General features: G+C 39.5%; 1 protein-coding gene across 2 annotated transcripts in view; it reads left to right on the top strand.

Moving 5' to 3' along the window:
- Positions 1 to 588: 588 nt before the first annotated feature.
- Positions 589 to 18,573, top strand: part of LOC103616562 (mitogen-activated protein kinase kinase kinase MLT) — an 85,661-nt gene continuing 67,676 nt past the window's right edge. For both annotated transcript variants that reach the window (XM_017735609.1, XM_008634753.2), the window contains exon 1: positions 589 to 778. In XM_017735609.1, the coding sequence (XP_017591098.1) occupies positions 620 to 778 (159 nt within the window). In that variant the 5' untranslated portion in view covers positions 589 to 619. The remainder of the gene's footprint in view (positions 779 to 18,573) is intronic.

The following is an 18,573-nucleotide window of genomic DNA, read 5'->3' as shown; positions in this document are numbered from 1 at the left end:
TTGTGCTTTGTTACAACGTGCAAACAGAACTGAGTCACTCAGGAAGGGAGATTTACCATGGCCAGGTTTTTCCACATCCTTGCACGAAGTGCTCCAGCCTCGCCCGGAGCACTGTTAGGGCGCGTGGTGTGTGCCAAGGTGCCACTGCTTGCCGGCCACGGCTGCTGCCCGGGCGGGTGGCGTGTGCCTCGTGTGGGCCATGGCAGTGTGAGGACGGCGTGCCTGGCGTGCCTGAGCGAGCGGGCAGGCAGCCCGGAGCCGAGAGCACGCTTCCTCCCTGTCCACAGGGACGGAGCGACGTGCCTGCCTTTTGCAGAGCTGCTTCCAGGGTGTTCGGGAAACGTCGGGATTACTCTGAGGAATACTGTTAGTTGTTTCTGTCCAATAGCTCCTCCTCATAGCTTGTGCAAATTATCCAAACTTTTGCACAGCCTGTTGGAATGCAAGTTCCCAGGCACTTTTCCTCTTGTGGCCTGTGGATTTTACTGTAGTGTGCTTTTAATTCTGATTTTTGGGTGACTGAGCATGGGTAAGAAAGTCCATAAATCCTTGGAGCATGTGCATTAATAAAAGCTTTTCTCTTTACAGGTTTTGCTGTGGTATATTTTGTCATTATGAGATGTCGTCTACCAGTGCTTCATTTGTGCAAATTAAATTTGATGACTTGCAGTTTTTTGAGAACTGCGGTGGAGGGAGTTTTGGGAGTGTCTACCGAGCCCGATGGATTTCTCAGGACAAGGAAGTGGCAGTAAAGAAGCTGCTCAAAATAGAAAAAGAGGTAAAAGTTTACTTTTCATTCACTTTGTCTGCTGTGGTAACAAGAACAAAACTTCTTTTCTAGTGTTTTCCATCCTCTAGGTAATGCAGGCAAACTACCTTGGGATTTTTGTTGGTTTAATTACAAAACTCCATAAGTGATGATGTTACAGTAAAGACATAATGAGTGGTCCAAGCTGAGGGGGCTGATTTAAAGCATTATTGTTCTACTGTTCACTGTTCTCTCCCACTTTTCTTGTTTTGCAACTCTCCTCTGCCTGGCCCTGAGGAGGAAGAGAGCTGGCTGCACCTGTGGAGCTACTAATTTCCCTTTGATACCACCAGCATGTTGCTAAATAGGAAGTTCACTGTCATTACTTGGTACCATTTTTTCCTCTTGATGTCTGCTCTGTGGTTCACATCTGTATGTTCACTAGAGGCTTAGAGTTGTCTCTTCCCTGCCTGCTGAAGATTTTGATCTGGGGCTCCACTAGCTCCTAGTTAGTCACAGCCACATAGTCATAGCTTGGTCTTGCAATGAGGTAGTTTTAACCCTAACTGTTCTACCAGTCACCTTCCTTTGGGGCATCTTGTGACCTGGAAAGGCAGACAGATCCTTGGCAATCCTGAGGGAAAAGGCAGAATTAGCTTAGTGCACTTTACCAGCTAAGGTTGGTTTGTTGTTCGTTTTTTTTTTTTTAGAGCTTTTTAAATTTCCTAGAAGTCCTTTAGACCCCTCAGCTTTGTACAGTTTCAGCAGAGACATGGTGTATGTGGTCCTCACAGCGCTCCAGTCTGCCTGCTGGTCAGCACCACAGATGGAGCAGTGAACACGCACCAGTGTAGTGATGGACAGCACAGTCACTGGACTGCTGTTCCATCAGAACTATATCTAACTTGTCTACAATATCCTCAGACTATTTTAGGAGGACGGTTACAAGCTGGAGGACAGAGGAGCAGCGCTAGGCATAGTAGACTTAGTAAATAAGCAGACACCAAAGTTCATCTACCGCTGCAGCAGCCGAGCTGCCATGATTGTGTCATGCTTAGTGATGTGATAAGCATGTTTTATCATGATTAAGCATGTTGCTGTCTAAAATAATGTAAAAGGATCTCAAGGTTTTTCTAGGACAGTGGAAGATTTATACATTCTGTCCAATGTCAGTTTGTGCTGTTCTCTTTATTTCTACTATTTGTTAGTATCAAGGTACATGAGAAGTAAAATTTGTGCTATGCAGTATCAGTAATGCTCTCCTTAAAAATCATCTGGCTGGCAGATCTCAGTCAGGGTCAGTGAAATACCTTTATTGAACATGTGTGTTTCTGAAGAAGTTACACCTGTATCTGTGCTAGACCTGTTGATATGTACTTAAAGCATTTTTTGAAAGTAAATTTAAAAACAATATTAATACATCTTGTGATGACATAAAACTTAATGGAATGGGAAAGGATGGAGAAATGACAATCCTTTGTATTACTTGACACGGTTGGACCATTCAACAGAAATCCATTTTTTTAAGACAGCACAACACAAAGTTCAGTTTGGAGTATCAAGGTACACAGGTTGTACAGTAGGAAAAGGAAACCATATGCCAGAAAGTTCATTATAATTGAAGGGTTTATTTAGGGATTAATGAAGGCTTGCAACTCAGTAAGAGCTCATATAATGGTGCTGTTAGGCAAATTAGGTTAATTGTTTTGCATATGCAAATCAGGGTCAAATAATTTGTAAGAACCAGGCGTGCTTTGTCTTGGTAAGTAGCACTGGGAAAATTGTTGTTAGGCATATGTGGTTTTGCTGTGTTTAAAGGAGCGTAAATGAATTGGAAGGGGAGCCCAAGGGAATCTGCAAAACACAGAATGGAAAGTTAGTGAGGGTGGGGGTGTCAAGAGGGGGTGATGAATAGCATCGGTCAGGATGAGTTGACAGAAGTGGAGCAAGTGCCTTCCATCACAAATTTGTTTATTTTTCTTCAGACTAGTTATGATTTGCAGCTTAAACTAAACAAGACAGGTTATGGGAGCAGCTTGGTATGGGCACTTTCTCTTGAAAGTTTTCTGGGAAGGCAGCAGAGAGGCAAGAGGTGATGCCTTAAATAAGTCTAACAAGCTTTGGCAGAACTTTTCTGTCAACAGCCTTAAAAAATTAAAAAGTAAGAGCTTATATAGAAAAATTGCATTTTCATATGGAAAAAACAATGGGCTGGTTTAATCTCTTGCAAAAAGTTATTGCAAGAAGTAGTGCTTGGAATTTGTAGCCATAAAAATTAGAATGGAAAAAAAAGCACAGATTATCAGGAGTGAGGATGAGTAACACTTGGCACACGCTACAAATGGAAGGAGTGAACGTGAAGGATTCTTTTCATCTCTTGGTCTTCTTACTGAGATATCTTTTTAGACAATTGTTTTTGTCAAGTTGTTGAGCTCAACACAGGAGCATGTTGCTGAAGTAGAGTGGCCTGTGCTGTACCAGAGGCCAACCTTGGTGGCCAAAAGGTCTTCTGACCCTAACGGCTGTCACATGTTTACACATGTAGCATCTTCATCTGTAGTGGTGACAATAATGAATGTCTGTGTCTGAACTGCGCTGAAAGTCATGGTGAGTTAATGACTCTTCTGATATCAATACAAAAATAACTTGCTGTAACTCTTGTGTATCTGTGTTTAGTAGATACTTGGATGCATTTAGTCCAGAAAACAAATTATTCTGTGCATTTGGACAATGCTGTCAGGCACTCTTGGGGATGGTCCTGTGCAGGCCTGAGAGCTGGATTCAGTCATCCTTGTGGGTCCCTTCCAGCTCGGTATATTCTGTGATTCTACTCTTTCTAGTTTATTTGGAAGGAAGTGTCCTTTTATCTCCATTACTGCTTGTCTTGTATTTCTGTTAACTGCTGCCAATAATCCATAACAACTGATTAGAGGGAAAACATAGGAGAGTTGTGAAAAACTTGCTCAGAGGCATTTCATGCTAGCCAAGTGCAAGGGCACAAGCCAAGTCAATAGAGCTGTGGTATCATTCTGCAAATATGTTGTATTTGTGTGTCATTTTATTAAACAAGCAAATCACAACCATCAAAGATCTTGAAGGTTTTGTATTAGCCAGGGGGCTAACAAGTTCTAACATGTGAAACAAAGCAATTTTTGTTCCAGCATAGCATACTAGAATATGTGCTTAGAAAAACTTGCAAATACTTGGAAGAGTGTTACTCAGACAGATTGCTTTGAAAGTCTTTGAAAACTGAGAAATACCTCTGCAAGGCATTAACTTTTTAGAGCAGACAGTACAACACAGCTTTATGGGAAGAGATGTGTGTTTATGTGAAAAAATACACATAAATAGGTCTGCTCGGAAAAATACATATATGCTGCAATGCCTTGATTAGAGTATCAGATGTGAAACTGGGCAAGACTTGTGCTGATTAAGTAAAACATAGGAATGTGGCCCGACTGATTAAATAGCAAAACAAAAACAAGCGAACAGCAGCAAAAGCAAAGCAAAACAAGAAGCAAAACAAAAATTTGGTTGCCATTTTACTATCTAGTACAAGCACTATAGTAGTTTTAGATTTAAAGTAGGAAACAGGAGTTCCTAGTGAATTGTTTTATGGAAAATCAAACTGTCAGCATGATGTTTATGATGCATGTGGCAGAGTCGGAATGCCTCCTGTAGCAGGATCTGTCCTTGTTCCCTAAGTGATAATTGTGTCCACTCATTGAAGAAAATTGCACATCTACTACTCTGGAAGTTATTTAGTGTTTTTTGAGAGATTTATATGAATTATTGGATAAACCCGTAATTTGGCTCCCACTGAAATGAATGGGAGAGACTGGGGCCAGGGGCCTTATTCTGAAAATTGCTAGCAGTTCTTTTGACTCCATTATCTTGAGCAGATAACTGCTGGAGTGAAGTGTTACAAATGTTGTTTTATGCCTTGCCATGTTAGCTTTTCACTGAAGAGCACTCACCTCCTTTGATTGCCCATCTCTGAAGTTCACCTGTTATTTGTCATTGCTTTTGAGGGCTGTGCTTTTGGTGGCAGTTTGTTGGCAACTGGAATGTGGAGCGTGGTTTTTCACCAGGAGGTTTATTACTGGTGGAATTTCACCTGAAATTTGAATTTGATTTTAATATCACAGGTCTTTGAAAGTACTCCATGGTCCATAAGCTGTCTCCATGCTATTGATGGGCAGCAGTATTGCTTCAGCCATTGCAACCAGCGTACTTGGGCACAAGATCACTTGATTTCGTTCAGTACATATGTTCCCAGACTCCTTCAAAATGCTGGCAGCGGTCTGTGCAAACTGCAGGAGAGATGGAAAAAAACCCCAGTAAAATGTAATTGTGATCTTATTGGAAATGCTTAAATATTTCTGGTGAACTAACAGAACTAACTTGTGGATAGAAACAGTTAAATCGAGCAGAATTAACTATGCATGCTTTGTTCAGTCATGTCTCTAACGCATTTGAGTTTTATGAGACTCAAAAATAAAAACATGTTTTTTCTAGTTTTGATGCTGTATTGCCTGGAGTCTGACTACCATGGAAGTTAATTTTATATTGTCAAGGTTTCTTGTATGTAATATGTGTGTTGTATGCTTTAGGGGATATTTTAATGCTTCATAAAATTTTTCATATGGCATATAATGCAGCTTGTTCACTTTTTTGATTTTTATGATCCACTTCTGGAAAGGACCGTCCAGAAGACATAGATTGTGCTTGTACCTTCTGAAGGGGATGAGTTAAGTATAATCATATGCATGTCACTGGAGTTACCTCATTCATGTTTGTAGTGCTAAAAGAGAGCATGTGATAATTTTAATGTGGGTCATGAGAATAAGGACTGGCAATGATTTTCCAGAGTAACAAGAGAAAAACAACAGATTAAAATAAAGCAAAACAAAACAAACTGGAATTGATACTTTAGTCCTGACAGGACTAAAAATAGTAGATGTTCTTTTTCTTTGTAGTTTGTAGCTGCTATGCTTGCGCTGGTGCCAGCCTTGAATGACTTTCTACACTGGGTCCTGGCTGTAATGAAGGGCAATTTTGATGCTCTATTATTATTTTACTAGCTCTTTCTAGGAGCTCCTACTCCCTTACCTCTTTCAGGTCTGAGTCAGCAAGTATTCAGAGGGATGAACAATGAGAGAGGGCTTAGAGTGTGTGCTGTATGAAGTTATGCAGGGTGTAGTAGTCAAACATATGAACTTTCCAGGGATTATCTGCACCAATATTGAAAAATTACGAAGTTCATAGTAAGTGATCTCATGGGAATGCTTCCAGCTTCATATTAATTCAAAGAAATACAGAATCATACAATCAACTAGATTGGATGAGGCCTTTAAGATCATCAAGTCCAACCTATGACCTAACACCAGCTTGGCAACTAGACCATGGCATCGAGTGCCACATTCAGTCTTTCCTTAAATACCTCCCCTTTAGGTAAAAGGAGATAAAGGACATAAAGGACATAAAACTATATTTATTATACCAGAGGAGTGTTTTAAAATGTCTTAGTTTCTGTTTTATAGAGTGGTTATTTTTCAAAGTTTTCTGTTTGGTTTTTGTAATATCTTTTGGTAAAGGAATTGGCTTAGAGCACATCTCTTGGTGCTGACTAGGGTATTCCCAAAAGGTATCAAGAGGATACTTAGAACCCTTTATAGACTGGAAGTTGTCAAAATTGCTTCAGATGCTCCAGCTGTTATGTATTATGTGTCTTGCAGAATAAATAATTTTGGATAGGACAGACTTCTGCAATGAATCTGACTGATTCTGTATTTGCCCTATTCTTGGCTTTCATTCAAGGGGTAATTTTCTGGAGGACTTTATTTTGTAAATGAATGTCATATTTCCAGGAGTCAAGTAAATGAGATTTTCTTAGTGGATGCTTTGGATGAGACTGTGTTGTGTCATGGCATATGTGTTGCAACCAAAATATTATCAAAACCCCTTATTTGGGAGACACCAGTATAATGATGTAGCATTGACAGAATACAATTATTCTTGCGAAGAACATGCTTTAGTTTCATTTTGTCTGTTTTAAGAAACTTCTTTCCTGTGTCTCTCCCTCCTAAACCAATCTTGGAAACATAGCAATCCAGACATAGAAAAGTATTTGTTTGTATTTTGCTACATTTTATTGTAGTGGATTTTTTTACTTGTGTATTAAAATGTATTTATACCAAGTTTTTCATTAGAAGCCTAACATCTGTGAGAGTTGCCTCATATAAATAATGAATATTTGTAGTACAAGTTGTGTGGCTTACTGATTTTTTTGACCAACTTAATTTGAGATTCGTACTTACACCAGCTTGTATATGCATGTTTTTTTAAATCAAGCCAACTTTGGGGTTAATTTGATACAGATATCAGCTTCAGTGAAACTGGCGTGTCAGAGCCCACACTGGCAGTCTGTTGCTTCAAAAGTTTTTTGAATCAGTTGAGACATAGTAACTGTCAGTGGTCTAAACCACTAGATTTTGTACTAAAATTATAAAGGGTTACGTACACATGTCCTTTTGACTGATGGCCAGTGTTGAACAGTTGCTACATAAGCAGATTTGATAAACAGGAAAATTAATAAGCTAAGATGCACCAGATATGTCTGTTCCTTTCTTTCACTTGTCCTTCGAATTGCCTTAAACTTTGTAAGTGAGAAGTGAAATTACCTTGCATGTGCTGCTTATTAGGAATATAGGTACAGCTTCCTTAGCTTGGTTGAGTCACAGGAACTTACTGTGTGCCTGATCCCTGGGTTAGGAATATCTTTGTGAGGTTTGGACCCTTTTATCTCAGTTATCTTTAATTTCAGTGGTTTGTTTTCTTTTTATTCAGAAGGTGCAGCATCTGCAGGTGAACGAGTTTTTGTGCTGGTTTCCTATAAATTATGAATAACTGTTGTTTAGAATAGGGACAAAATCTGTCTCTGTTTAGAAACCCCTCTTTCTTATCATTTTTGCTATCCACAACATGCAGTCTGTTAGGATATTGTTAAATGTTCTTTACTTTCATAATTAGTTTAACTCCACTGTATATTGTCTTAAAAATTATTCTGTCATTCTGCTGTAAGTTTTTGTTTGACAGTGGGCTGCTCATGTTTCCAGTAGATAGTTAGCTGCAATTAAGGGCATTTTTCCTAGGGTAGGGTTTTTTTTGTTTGTTTCTTTATTTTGGGGTTTTTTTGTGGATTTTTTTTGGCCTGATTTTTCTTTTAATTTTATTTTTAATTTTTCTCTAGATACGTTTCTTCTATTTCAGTCTTCTTTTTGCATGGAATCAGTTGTTATTTATAATTTGGAGGAGAGGTTGTGTTGCTTATTTCATTATGCCAGCAACCCTTGACATCAAATGGCAGCTCTTTTGTTTCCCCTCCCACGACATTTTCTGACCCTGAGCTTCTGTTGAAGTGATCAACTGCACAATGGTATTTTTGGATGTTTAAGCGGTCCTGAAGCTTTGCTGTAGAAATCTGATGGCTACAGAAGAAATCCTTTTTTCTCAAAGTGCTGTTTTAGGCTGTTGCAGGCTCAGGCAATTGAGGATTGGTTCAAGTTACACTTATGTAGACATTTATTTAACTATATGGTTTTCTTAAAACAAGGTTACAAAACAAGTAGAAAATCACAATGACAGGTGAGTGGTAACTTGAGAGATGATAAGTGATTGCATGTTTGAGTCTTACATGTTTTGAGGGACAGCTGACGATTTAAGTGTCTGTGACCAACATGAAAATTTGTTGGCATTGCAATTCCTGGGGATACTAATTAAATAACGTGCACTCACTGCAGCATACAGAGTGACAAAGTGTTTCTGATGGTTCCAGAGTAGCTTTTGAAGTGTGTGGAAGTATTGTTTGAATCTGACAGTTTCTGGGTTGCTGCATGCCTGTGTGATGGTTCAGATGCAGTCAGAGACCTGTGCTGGAGTTGATGTGTTCTGAGTCTGGGACCATTAATGTCCTGAAGGTTGTTTTCCACAGGAGTATTCAAAGCTGAGCATGGGGGCCACAATCTTTGGTTGGGTCACCAAACTACCTGCCACACACATGGTAGCAATAGAATTCTAAACAATGTGTTTGGTGCTTTTAAGAGGGCAGTAAAATGCTCTGTAGAACTAGATAGGCCCTAGTTTACTTCCTTTTTTGTTTTTAGTCCTTAATTTTAAACTGGCTGCATGCGAGTTTTGTAAGGTTCTGGGGCACAAGATTTCACTGAAAACAAAGTTGAAGAAAAAAAAAATATTGTAACTTGAATGAAAGCATCAAAATCAGTCTTTTTAATTGCAGTAACACAACTAAGACTGTAGAAGTTATTTCGTATTTACCTACTGCTACTTACTAAGGTGCTGATAGAGAAAGTTTCCTTTTTAAGAGGACAATATAAACAGTCACAGGGAAACATTCAGATGTGTTTATGTTAGCTGGAGGCTGCAGAGGAGCCCAGAGAACAGCTTCAACATTAACTGTTCCTCTTATACTCAGTTAATTGTGTTAACACACCAGAGACTTGAGGCCAGTAAAGGCAAACATAGAGCTACTCTTCTGATCCAGCTGCCTCCAAACTACCCTATTTCTCCTTTTAAATGTTTCATCTGTTACAGTTCAGCTACTGGGGAAGAATCCTTTTTGCAAATATGTGTTTGTTTATTAGACTAATGTTTAGGGAATCTGCATTATGCATAATTTCTATTTAAGAAAGTTAGCTCCACAGGGAAACTGGGTGTCTTGCACGCAGGAGGGGCCCCCTATGGCTGCACCTCCTTGGCAAAATAGGGCCTGGCCCTTGGATGTAATTGAAGGGGAACAGTGGAACACCTTCCCACTTCTCTTCCGCCTCTGGTTGCTTATTTATTTTACTGCAAAACTTCTGAAAATTGAGGTTCCTTGTGGCTAAATGGTGGAGGTAAGGGAGAAAAAAATGGTCATGATATACACAACTGACCAAATAGCTGTGGGTTTTGTGTATTGGGCACCTGATTTTCCAATAGCCACATCAAAAGTAAGCATGGTTTGTAAAATCCCTTGAGCTGTTGTAGGAGAAGTGATGAAGCTCTTGACACCAGAATATGAGATGCAGTTGCTTGTACCAAGTTGCTCTTGGAAGATGGGAAAACCAAAAGACAGGCATGCAGGCTGGACGGGTGGCAGCCTTTGAGTGAAAGCTGAGGCACTCTGCAAATTATTATCTGGCAGGGGCAGCATAGGAGAGATGAGTAGGTCGTTCTGGAATCTTGTTAAAATCAACTAGTTGCTGCACCCTCAAGCGAATGAGTGACATTTTCCAAGAGGTTATCTTTTTCTCTTACTGGGAAGAGTTGTAGAGCTGAGAAAGTGTAGTGCATGCCTATTCGAGGTTAGAGTGGGGGAAAAGCACAGAAATCACTTCTTGTCTAATCTTGTAACAACTTTAATTTTAATTATGTTAGATGCATTTGAGGCAAACCTTTCAGAAATGAAGGCTTATAAGCAGTGATTGGTGTGTTTCCGTTTTTGAGAACTGTGCACCTCTAGTCTCCTACACCAAGGAAAAGTCTTTTTGTCTTGTGGTGTCTCTCTATGCTGAGGGTGCTGTGTGTGATGTAAGTATGTAGCAACACATGGCTACAATTTGGAGCTGTTCAATTCCTCTTTCTTTTGGATGTTGCCTTGCTATTATCCCTGTAAGAGTTTGTGAGAGCCCTAAAGACAAATGCAGGATCCAGACCCCACTCAAAAGGACCACACATTTTGGAGTTCTGCTCTTAACTTTTGGGTTCTCGGCTGTTTATGTATTTGTACCGAAGTCTTTATTGTAAAGTCATATAATGCTATAATTCTGGAAGGAGTCCTGCAGTTTTTCACTGGCTGGGAATAGAGCTCAGTCCTCCTAGGATCAACAAGCGTTCTGTTTTTACTTAATAAATTTGAAACCTGCAGTAAGAAATCTCCTGCCTTTTCACTAGTAGGATTCTGTGCTATACTGTGAGAAACGGGGTATTCGCTGCCTGTTGCAGCTGTTAGTGAGATGAATGTGAAGTAACAGCACTAACAGGGTGCCTGACTCAAGAAATTCAGGGCGGTGACACTTGATTCTGTAGCAACATTGGCATCAGCTGTTAGCTCTGGTGACATGGTCGTTGCCTTCAAACTGTGACACGAGTCCCCTTTTTGAGAAACGAAGAACCTGCAAACCCTTTTCAAAGACAAGGGCAGCTGCTTTGTTTGTCTTTTAAAAATCTGTATTTCTGCCTTTTTGCTTGGTCAATGTTTGGAACCATTGAAAAAGTAAATGTGACATGGGGACTGAGATCCTGCAGCTAGAGTTCCTTTATGATTACATATTCAACCACAACCTCACAAAGGAAAATGAGAGTCCCTTTTCCTTTATGTACCATATTTCAGTTTTCCCTTAGGTTTAAATTGGCGTTTTGGACTATATTCTCTTGAGCCACTGAAGAGCTTATCAGAAAAGGAAGGAAACAGAGGGAGGGAAAGAAAGATAGATTTCCAAATGACAAGCGTTTGAATAGTCGAAGTTCAATCCCTAAAACAAAAAGTGGAATCTTTTTTTTTCTAAATAATGTGCTTTACAGTCTCACCTCTCATCTTGAGAAACATAAAAGAGCAAGTAAAAGAGATGACCCAAATCACAGAGTCCTTTGAAAGAAGAAATTCAGCTGTTTTGAACACTTACAATCAAAGGAAGTGGTTTCCCTAATTACATGAACTATGTGAAAGCTCTCAGAATAGCTCTTCCACCCCAGGATTCCTTGCACTTTAGAAGTTTGCATAAAAGCTCACATGGAGAATCAGATGCAAAGTGTTTGATTCAAATTTTATTAGGCAGAAGTGAGCATACATTCCTATCTCTGGGTTTGACAGCTGCTTCGGTTTGGACTACAAGCCTGGGTTTGATGGATTTCAGTCCTGTACTTATATCTTTCACTCTTCAGGTTCTCTGGTGAGACACCCCTATTGAGAAAAGTAGAATTGAAAAAAATGGAGAAAGGATAGAGGGATCTCTTTGTGAGCTTTCAGTTGAGGATTCTTCACCCTGATTAGGCTGTTCATTGTTGTGAAAACCCCTCCTTGTACACAGCTTTTATGAGGAATTTTGCTTCCTCACATTTTCAAGAAACTGTGTATCTTAAAAGATATATTTGGAAGAATTGGGATCTGAATTGTACAACTTTAGTATTATTCTAGCACCACCATTTACTTCAATCCATCAAAATTCTGAATTCAGTAAAGACTTTGAACAAAAAAGCAGTATTTTCAAAAGGCTATTACACCTTGTGGTTTCTTTTTGTGCATACACAATAATAAAGGTATGTTAGTCTAAACTAAACAGTGAGGACATCTGAAAAGATGCAGGACACTTCTAAAGGCTTAAGATCTATGGTGCTGTCCCTGAGGATACAATATGGACTAATTAATGGTTTAAATATTTAAAAATAATATTTGCAAGGCTTGCAGTAATATGCAAGACCATCACACTTGCTCTGCACAACAGTGACCTCAAAATGGTCCCATCCTCCCCTCAGAGCTAAGTACAGTAATTATATCTAGATTTGATAAGGACAGAGATAATTGATAAAATTGACCTTGAGGAGAGATCTTAAAACTTTTCAAAGTGCAACAATTCAAACTCAAGAAGGAAAAAAGGCAGAAGGGTTGTGACAACCTTCTGCATATATGAAATCAGCCAAACCCTCTTTATAGTAACACTGTATGCTAATCACAAGATACCATTAACTCCTCTTGAAGAAGAAGGAGAAATGTTTCTCTAGGTCCTTTTTTTCCTACCAATACTGGGGTTTTTTCCCCTCCCTGCCTTCCCAGGCAGAAGGAAGGACTTTATCTGGAGTAAGGGAACTGTCTCCTAGAAGTAAACACCCTCAGCAGGCCAGTGGTGTTGCAAGTAAAGTGTGCAGCACAGTAGCAGCAGGTGTAGAAAGGGAAGGGAAATGTCGCACAGCCATACAGCTGTGACAGGGCAGAGAAGAGTTCTTGCTGTGTCTTCTAGAGAGTTGTGTCTCAGGCAGCAAAGCTTTGCTAGAGGATGATTTTGCTTGGTTGAAGGAGAATGCTTAAAGTCATTCCAACCTTGCTTGACCTGAAGGTGCATGGACAAATTACATTTGCTTGTGTCTGATCGTTGATAGGAGTCAATTTCTTAGGCAAGGGCTTGGGTGCGTCTGGCATTGGAAAATGGGAAGCTGTGGTATATATGATGCTGTTATTCTTCTATGCCAAAGGACCTGTTGTGGATTTGAATGTACTCTGTGCCACCAAACATCATGGAGCTCCTGGGCCCTGGATCCAGCTTGTGAGCTCAGTTCATTGTACTGAACTTTGCTAATCTAATCCTTGTCGTGCTTGGAGCATAAATCAAACAGCTAGTAGTTATGCAAAGGCTACGGGCATTGCTAGAATAGGAAGAGATGCAAATTCTCTCTGCTGCACTCAGATTCAGGTTAGAATTGTCATTAGCTGCAGCATGATGCCTTCTCTTCAGCTTTTTCAGTACAGTCCAGGGGAGAGAGGTTTTGTTGGACTCTGCACGTGACCCTGGTCCTGAAAGTTCCTGTGGTCCCAAGTATATGGAGTTCCTACTTCCTCTCTGCTGTTTCATTTATTGCAGGTTCTCAGGGAGCACAGTGCAGGGCAATGGGGTCAGTAGTGCATGTCAGTTGTTTTGTAACCACAAAATAGATGATCTTCATTTTTGTAACTGGTCTTTTAAATGTTATTCATTCCCCATTAGGTATATTGAGCTACCATAAAGGCAGCATGAAGAATCCCAACAAAAAATAAACACTGGGTCCATGTTTATTAAAATAAAAGCTCAAAATTTCAGGAGTGTCATCTAGTTTTATTTTTTTGGTCATTGCTGCACAACAGGAGTAGCATTTGAACCAAATTTCTAAGTAAAATACAGTTTTCAGTCTTAGACGAAGAAGAGTGGCTTTTCTGAAAAGCAGGTAGATTTCACCATGATTCATGCTGGATTATTTGGACAGTTTCACATAAAATCATGATGTGTGTCATTCAGATAATGGTGTCAACTTGTTTTCCTGAAAACCTCAGATTCGTGAGGTTGTGCTTTGGGGTAGGTAAATGTCACAGAAAAATGCCTCTCATCCGTGGATGATTCTCATTTGCTTCAGCAGAGTGCCAACATCTGTAGTTGGCAAGTACTTTCTCTCCTTCCTTTTTATGCCTGCTGGTCACAGCTGTAAGTTCTGTTTTGAAAGCTTCTTTGAGTTAGGTGGACTCCGGGTAGGGAGCGATTCATACCTTTTCTGCAGGGGCAGCTCATTTTTGAGTGATAGCTGGGAAGAACTTTGTGCAGAGCTCTAGCAGCCCATGTGCAAAACAAAACCTTATGGTTTGCTGTTAACATGTAACAGGTAACACATCTTGTGAAGTGTTTGTTTCATTATGGTGGGCTCAGCCTGCCTGGTTGAGGAACATTTTCTGGAATTATAACATTCACTAGGATTCCAATTAGAGGGATCCCATCAAGTGTTGTCCCTGTCATTAGCTATAGCAGGTTTGATTTATCCATTCTAAGGCAGCCTGTAAGTGAGTGTTCATCAAGAACATGATGGGGTTTTTTTACCTGTGGTTGAATTACAGTTTTCATGATCAAGATGGAAAAATACTTCATTGTAAGGATCATAACTGCTTTAGAGGAGTGGATCAGGATGCAGAAGTACAGCTGTTGCTGTCTCTGTTGGGGTCTGTGCTAATTGTTCAGCAAAAGCCATTGTATAATGAGATTTGACTTGTTCTGGGTTGTCTTATCCAGATTCCTTACAAATACTCTGCAGACCTCAGAAAAATCACTGCTCTAGTTGTATATGTATGGCCATGGCTCCTTGAGAGGGGATTCGTTTTGCCCATCACTTTCATACCAAAATGCCTTTCCAACAAGGTGCTCATGAAACTTACAGTGAATTTGATATCAGAAATAATTTCCTTGGATATTTTTCCATTTGTTGAGTCTGGAATGATCCCTGTGTTGCATATTAGCCATGATATTTTCTCACCTGCAGAGTGTGCCAGGAGTCAGAAAGTTTCAAGTTTCGTTATTCGGTTGTGTTTTAGGAATGTTGAGGGTTTTGTCACTGTTCTTCATAGTCAAAGCCGGTTTGTGTTCAAAATGATTGTGAGTAACTTGGAAAATTTCCCAGCACTGAAAAGAGAAATGATGATTGCTGAAAATAAACAGCTCTATGGGAGCTCAGGTATTTCAGCCCTGCCGTTTAGTCCACTCATCTATTGTTTCTACTCAATTGCTGGTGTTGCTTTGCAGCTGGAGGCAGTTTAGTACTCCAAATCTGCCTGAATTAAAAATTACAAATATTGCAGGACATTGCTCATTTCTAAACTCTTACACCAATACAAATACATAGTTTTGAATGGTTTTACTTTATGTGAATAACAGTAGTGAAATCCAAACTAAACTTGTTCTTGGCAGATCTGCCTTTATCAGATACCTTAATATTAAATGCTCATACAATGTCACATTGTATGCTGCAAAATGTAACAATCCTGTGGGTGTATTTCTACTTGAAATCTGTCTAAGAAATGAGTTATTTTTCCATAATCTTTGGGTTTGTTTTTTGGTTGTTTGGGTATTTTTGTAAATGGCACTGGAAATGTAACGCAGAATTTTTTCAAGCTTACTAAACATTCTGTAAGGATTTTCTGCAGAAAGTGCCTCTGCTTGGTTTCATCAGTCTGTTAGCAGCCTCCTCTCATGGATAACAAGTTTTTAACCCTCCTCATGAGGAAAACCAACACCATGATCCTGCAATTTCTTGGTTAGTGCGGTGTGGCTCTGCGTGATCGTTGCGCTGGGCTGATGGAGGTCAGAGTGAGAATTGAGCCAGTTAGCTTGATCTCACTCCCTCTTGCTGCACAGGGCAGAGGCTCTGCTGCCGCATCACAAGGACAAATCCACTGTGATTTTTAGAGGGACCAGCCTGCTTTTCATGGGCTGAACAAGCCTTTGCAGTGTTTTGGCGGGCACATTCTGAATTTGCTAGCTAGTACTTTTAATCTCATAGCCTTCAAATTATCCATAACATACCAAGTTGTGTGCAAAGCTTGCTATAAAGAACTATAGTAGAGTACAAAACCCAGTTTTCTTTTCAAATGGTCAGTATCCAATACATCTTACTACTAACAAGTCCTATGGTGCTGCATGATGCAAATTAATTATTTCAAAGTGAATTTCATAAGGTGGGGTGAGCCTATAACAGCATTTAATAAATTTATGTCCATATTCCTTACCTGTGGTACATTATGACAGTTTAACAGAACTGAGCTGTCTTGGTAGTGTGTTTTTTCTTTCTTTAAGATTGTTGCTTTAGAGTCAATACGAGGTATTTAAAGTGTGTGTTTCATCACAGTATCTCCAAAAATGAGATTTTTTTTTTTTTTGATGATATACACCAGTGAATTTAAAATAATGGCAAGATGATTATATAGCAATAAGAATTTATTAGTTTCCTGTATATTTCCACTTTAGTCTCTGGGATTTGTAACAGTGTAGGACACAATTTTGGATGCAAATTTGATGCTTTCAAAGATTTCCTCAATCAAAATGCTTCAAAGTACAAATTTTGTACGTCATTGTAGACGTACTTATGAGAATTTAATTCTGTTATTTACAGAAATGCTGGTGACATCAATCTGAGAATGTAATTTAACTCTTTTCTGTATGGTTTAAGAAACAGGATACTGTTTCTTAATACAGCCTGAATATAGAGGCTGTGTTCTAAGATGTAAGTGCTGACAGTTTTAACATGTAAGTGGCCTATAGAAAACAGCTTTTTTTAGGGATAAGTTATCATCTAAATGAGTACTAAAAAAGAAGCCCAAGCTCACACAGCTTTAAGTGACATGCAACCATAGTTTTAAAACTATGATGGCCTATGGGAAGAGATGGTAACACACGCTGGGAGTGTGCCCATTGAAGCACTTGGTAACTGCTTATTTGCATGTAAAAAAATCTCACTGAGGATTCTTTGGCTTTGCCATGTTCATGTGGGTTTTGTCTTGCCTAGTTAGTATTAAAGACAGTTTAACAGATTTAACAAAAATTCATTAAACTGGACAATCAGTATCTTTTACTCGTTATTTGGGGCCCCCAAAGCACAAAATTCTTGATTTCATTTTTTTCCTTAGAAAACCTTATGAGAATAGACAAATCAGTAAGCAAAGTCCTAATTTTTTATTTTGTACCTGTTTAATTTTCTTTTTAGTGTTCAAAACTGTAATAATTACTTAACATCCTGCTATATAATTCATGGTAATAATTTTATGTTTCTGAAATTCTTTAAGTATCCCTTTACTGCATATTGAGAAGATAATTTGTTAGGAATGACAGATGCTGATTGTCTTAGTATTGCATCTGTAAAATGATGTTTTGGGCTTGTTCACCTAGAGAAACTGGTATGGTAAGAGGTGTCATCCATTCTTAGACATCAGTAAATTCACAAGAAAGAATTGGATTCATGAGACCCTGGAAATGGAGATAGAGTGGATATACTTTTGAGCAGGAGTCTAGGAATAAAGGTGTGGGATTTATATATATTAGCATTCTGTATCTTTTTTGTATGTGGTTGTCACTAATAGAATGATTTTACGAAAACATCAGCTGGCCTCTTCCAGCTGCCCTTTTATTAGGAGGTAAAACCTCCTGAGAGTAGCTAAGTTGCAACTCTCCCAAGAACATGACAAAGGTCAAAGCCTTTAAAATGCTACAAGACTTAGGAAAAAAAATATCTTTCCAAAGCTGTCTTAAGTGTGCCTAAATATCTCCTTAATAAACATGGCAAAAATTTCTCTGGAAAATTAAATAGCCAAACTTTTGCATAATGTAATAATAAATATAAGGCAGTTAAGGAAGTTGTGTTAATCAGATTAAGTAGCTAACCATGTCTAACTCTGTAATTTTGCATGGAGGGAAGGTGCCACTTGCTGTGCAGTTAACCTGATTTACTAGCAGGAAAGTTGGTTGGCTGCTGGCTGACCCAATGGTCTCACAAGTGGCTGCAGCTATTTCCTGTGTTATTCCTAAATCAGTGTGCTCAGACCAGGGTGGAAATGTACTTTACTCTTTCCAGTCAGCTGCTCCAAAGCCACCTAGAAGAAGTGGTGGTTGAGTTGCTTTGGGCTCAGTTTGTCTGAACCCATGGAAAAAAGTCTTTTGATACTGAAAAACTCTGTGAACAGATGTTCTTCTACAGTTCCAGCTGTGCTGCTGGAATAGACTGCTAGCCCAAGCCCTTGATCGCTTCTCTTGACTACAAGTGTGAGCATAACAAATTTCTAATATATTTCCAAGGAGAACTAGAGTAACTAAAATATGCTGAGTCGTTTGGTCTTTGCTAACTTTAACTGCCTTGGGATAGGGAGCTCTAACAAGAGCAGCTGCAGCTGCTATGAGTAGCTGGCAAGCAACAACACAGCTGTATGCAAAGTGCCTCCGTCCACATCCTTACTGTCTTTGCGGCTGCAATTAAAGATCTGACGATACGGCCTTGTCTGATTCCCAAGTAATGCCAGCTCAGCATCAGGTGGCCATTGCCCACATCTGCAGTCAGCAGCGACCTTGAAGACCTCATCAGAGCTGATCTGCACTTGCTGCTTTTGCTGCATTGGTACAAGGCAGAGCAAAAACAAGTGTGGGCTTGGGTCATCCTGGTGAGCTGAGGCTTATGCTTCTCTTAACGAGACCATGCTGTCCAGGCAGCTTGCTTTGTCCCGTCATCTGCTGCTGGCTGTGCTTAGAATTTGTGTTCGTGGTTTCTGTCCA

The sequence above is a fragment of the Corvus brachyrhynchos genome, unplaced genomic scaffold (genome assembly GCF_000691975.1).
Source record: "Corvus brachyrhynchos isolate BGI_N302 unplaced genomic scaffold, ASM69197v1 scaffold255, whole genome shotgun sequence".
NCBI classification, from domain to species: domain Eukaryota; kingdom Metazoa; phylum Chordata; class Aves; order Passeriformes; family Corvidae; genus Corvus; species Corvus brachyrhynchos.
The sequence above is the reverse complement of the archived record's forward strand: the minus strand, read 5'-3'. Positions and strand labels throughout refer to the sequence as shown.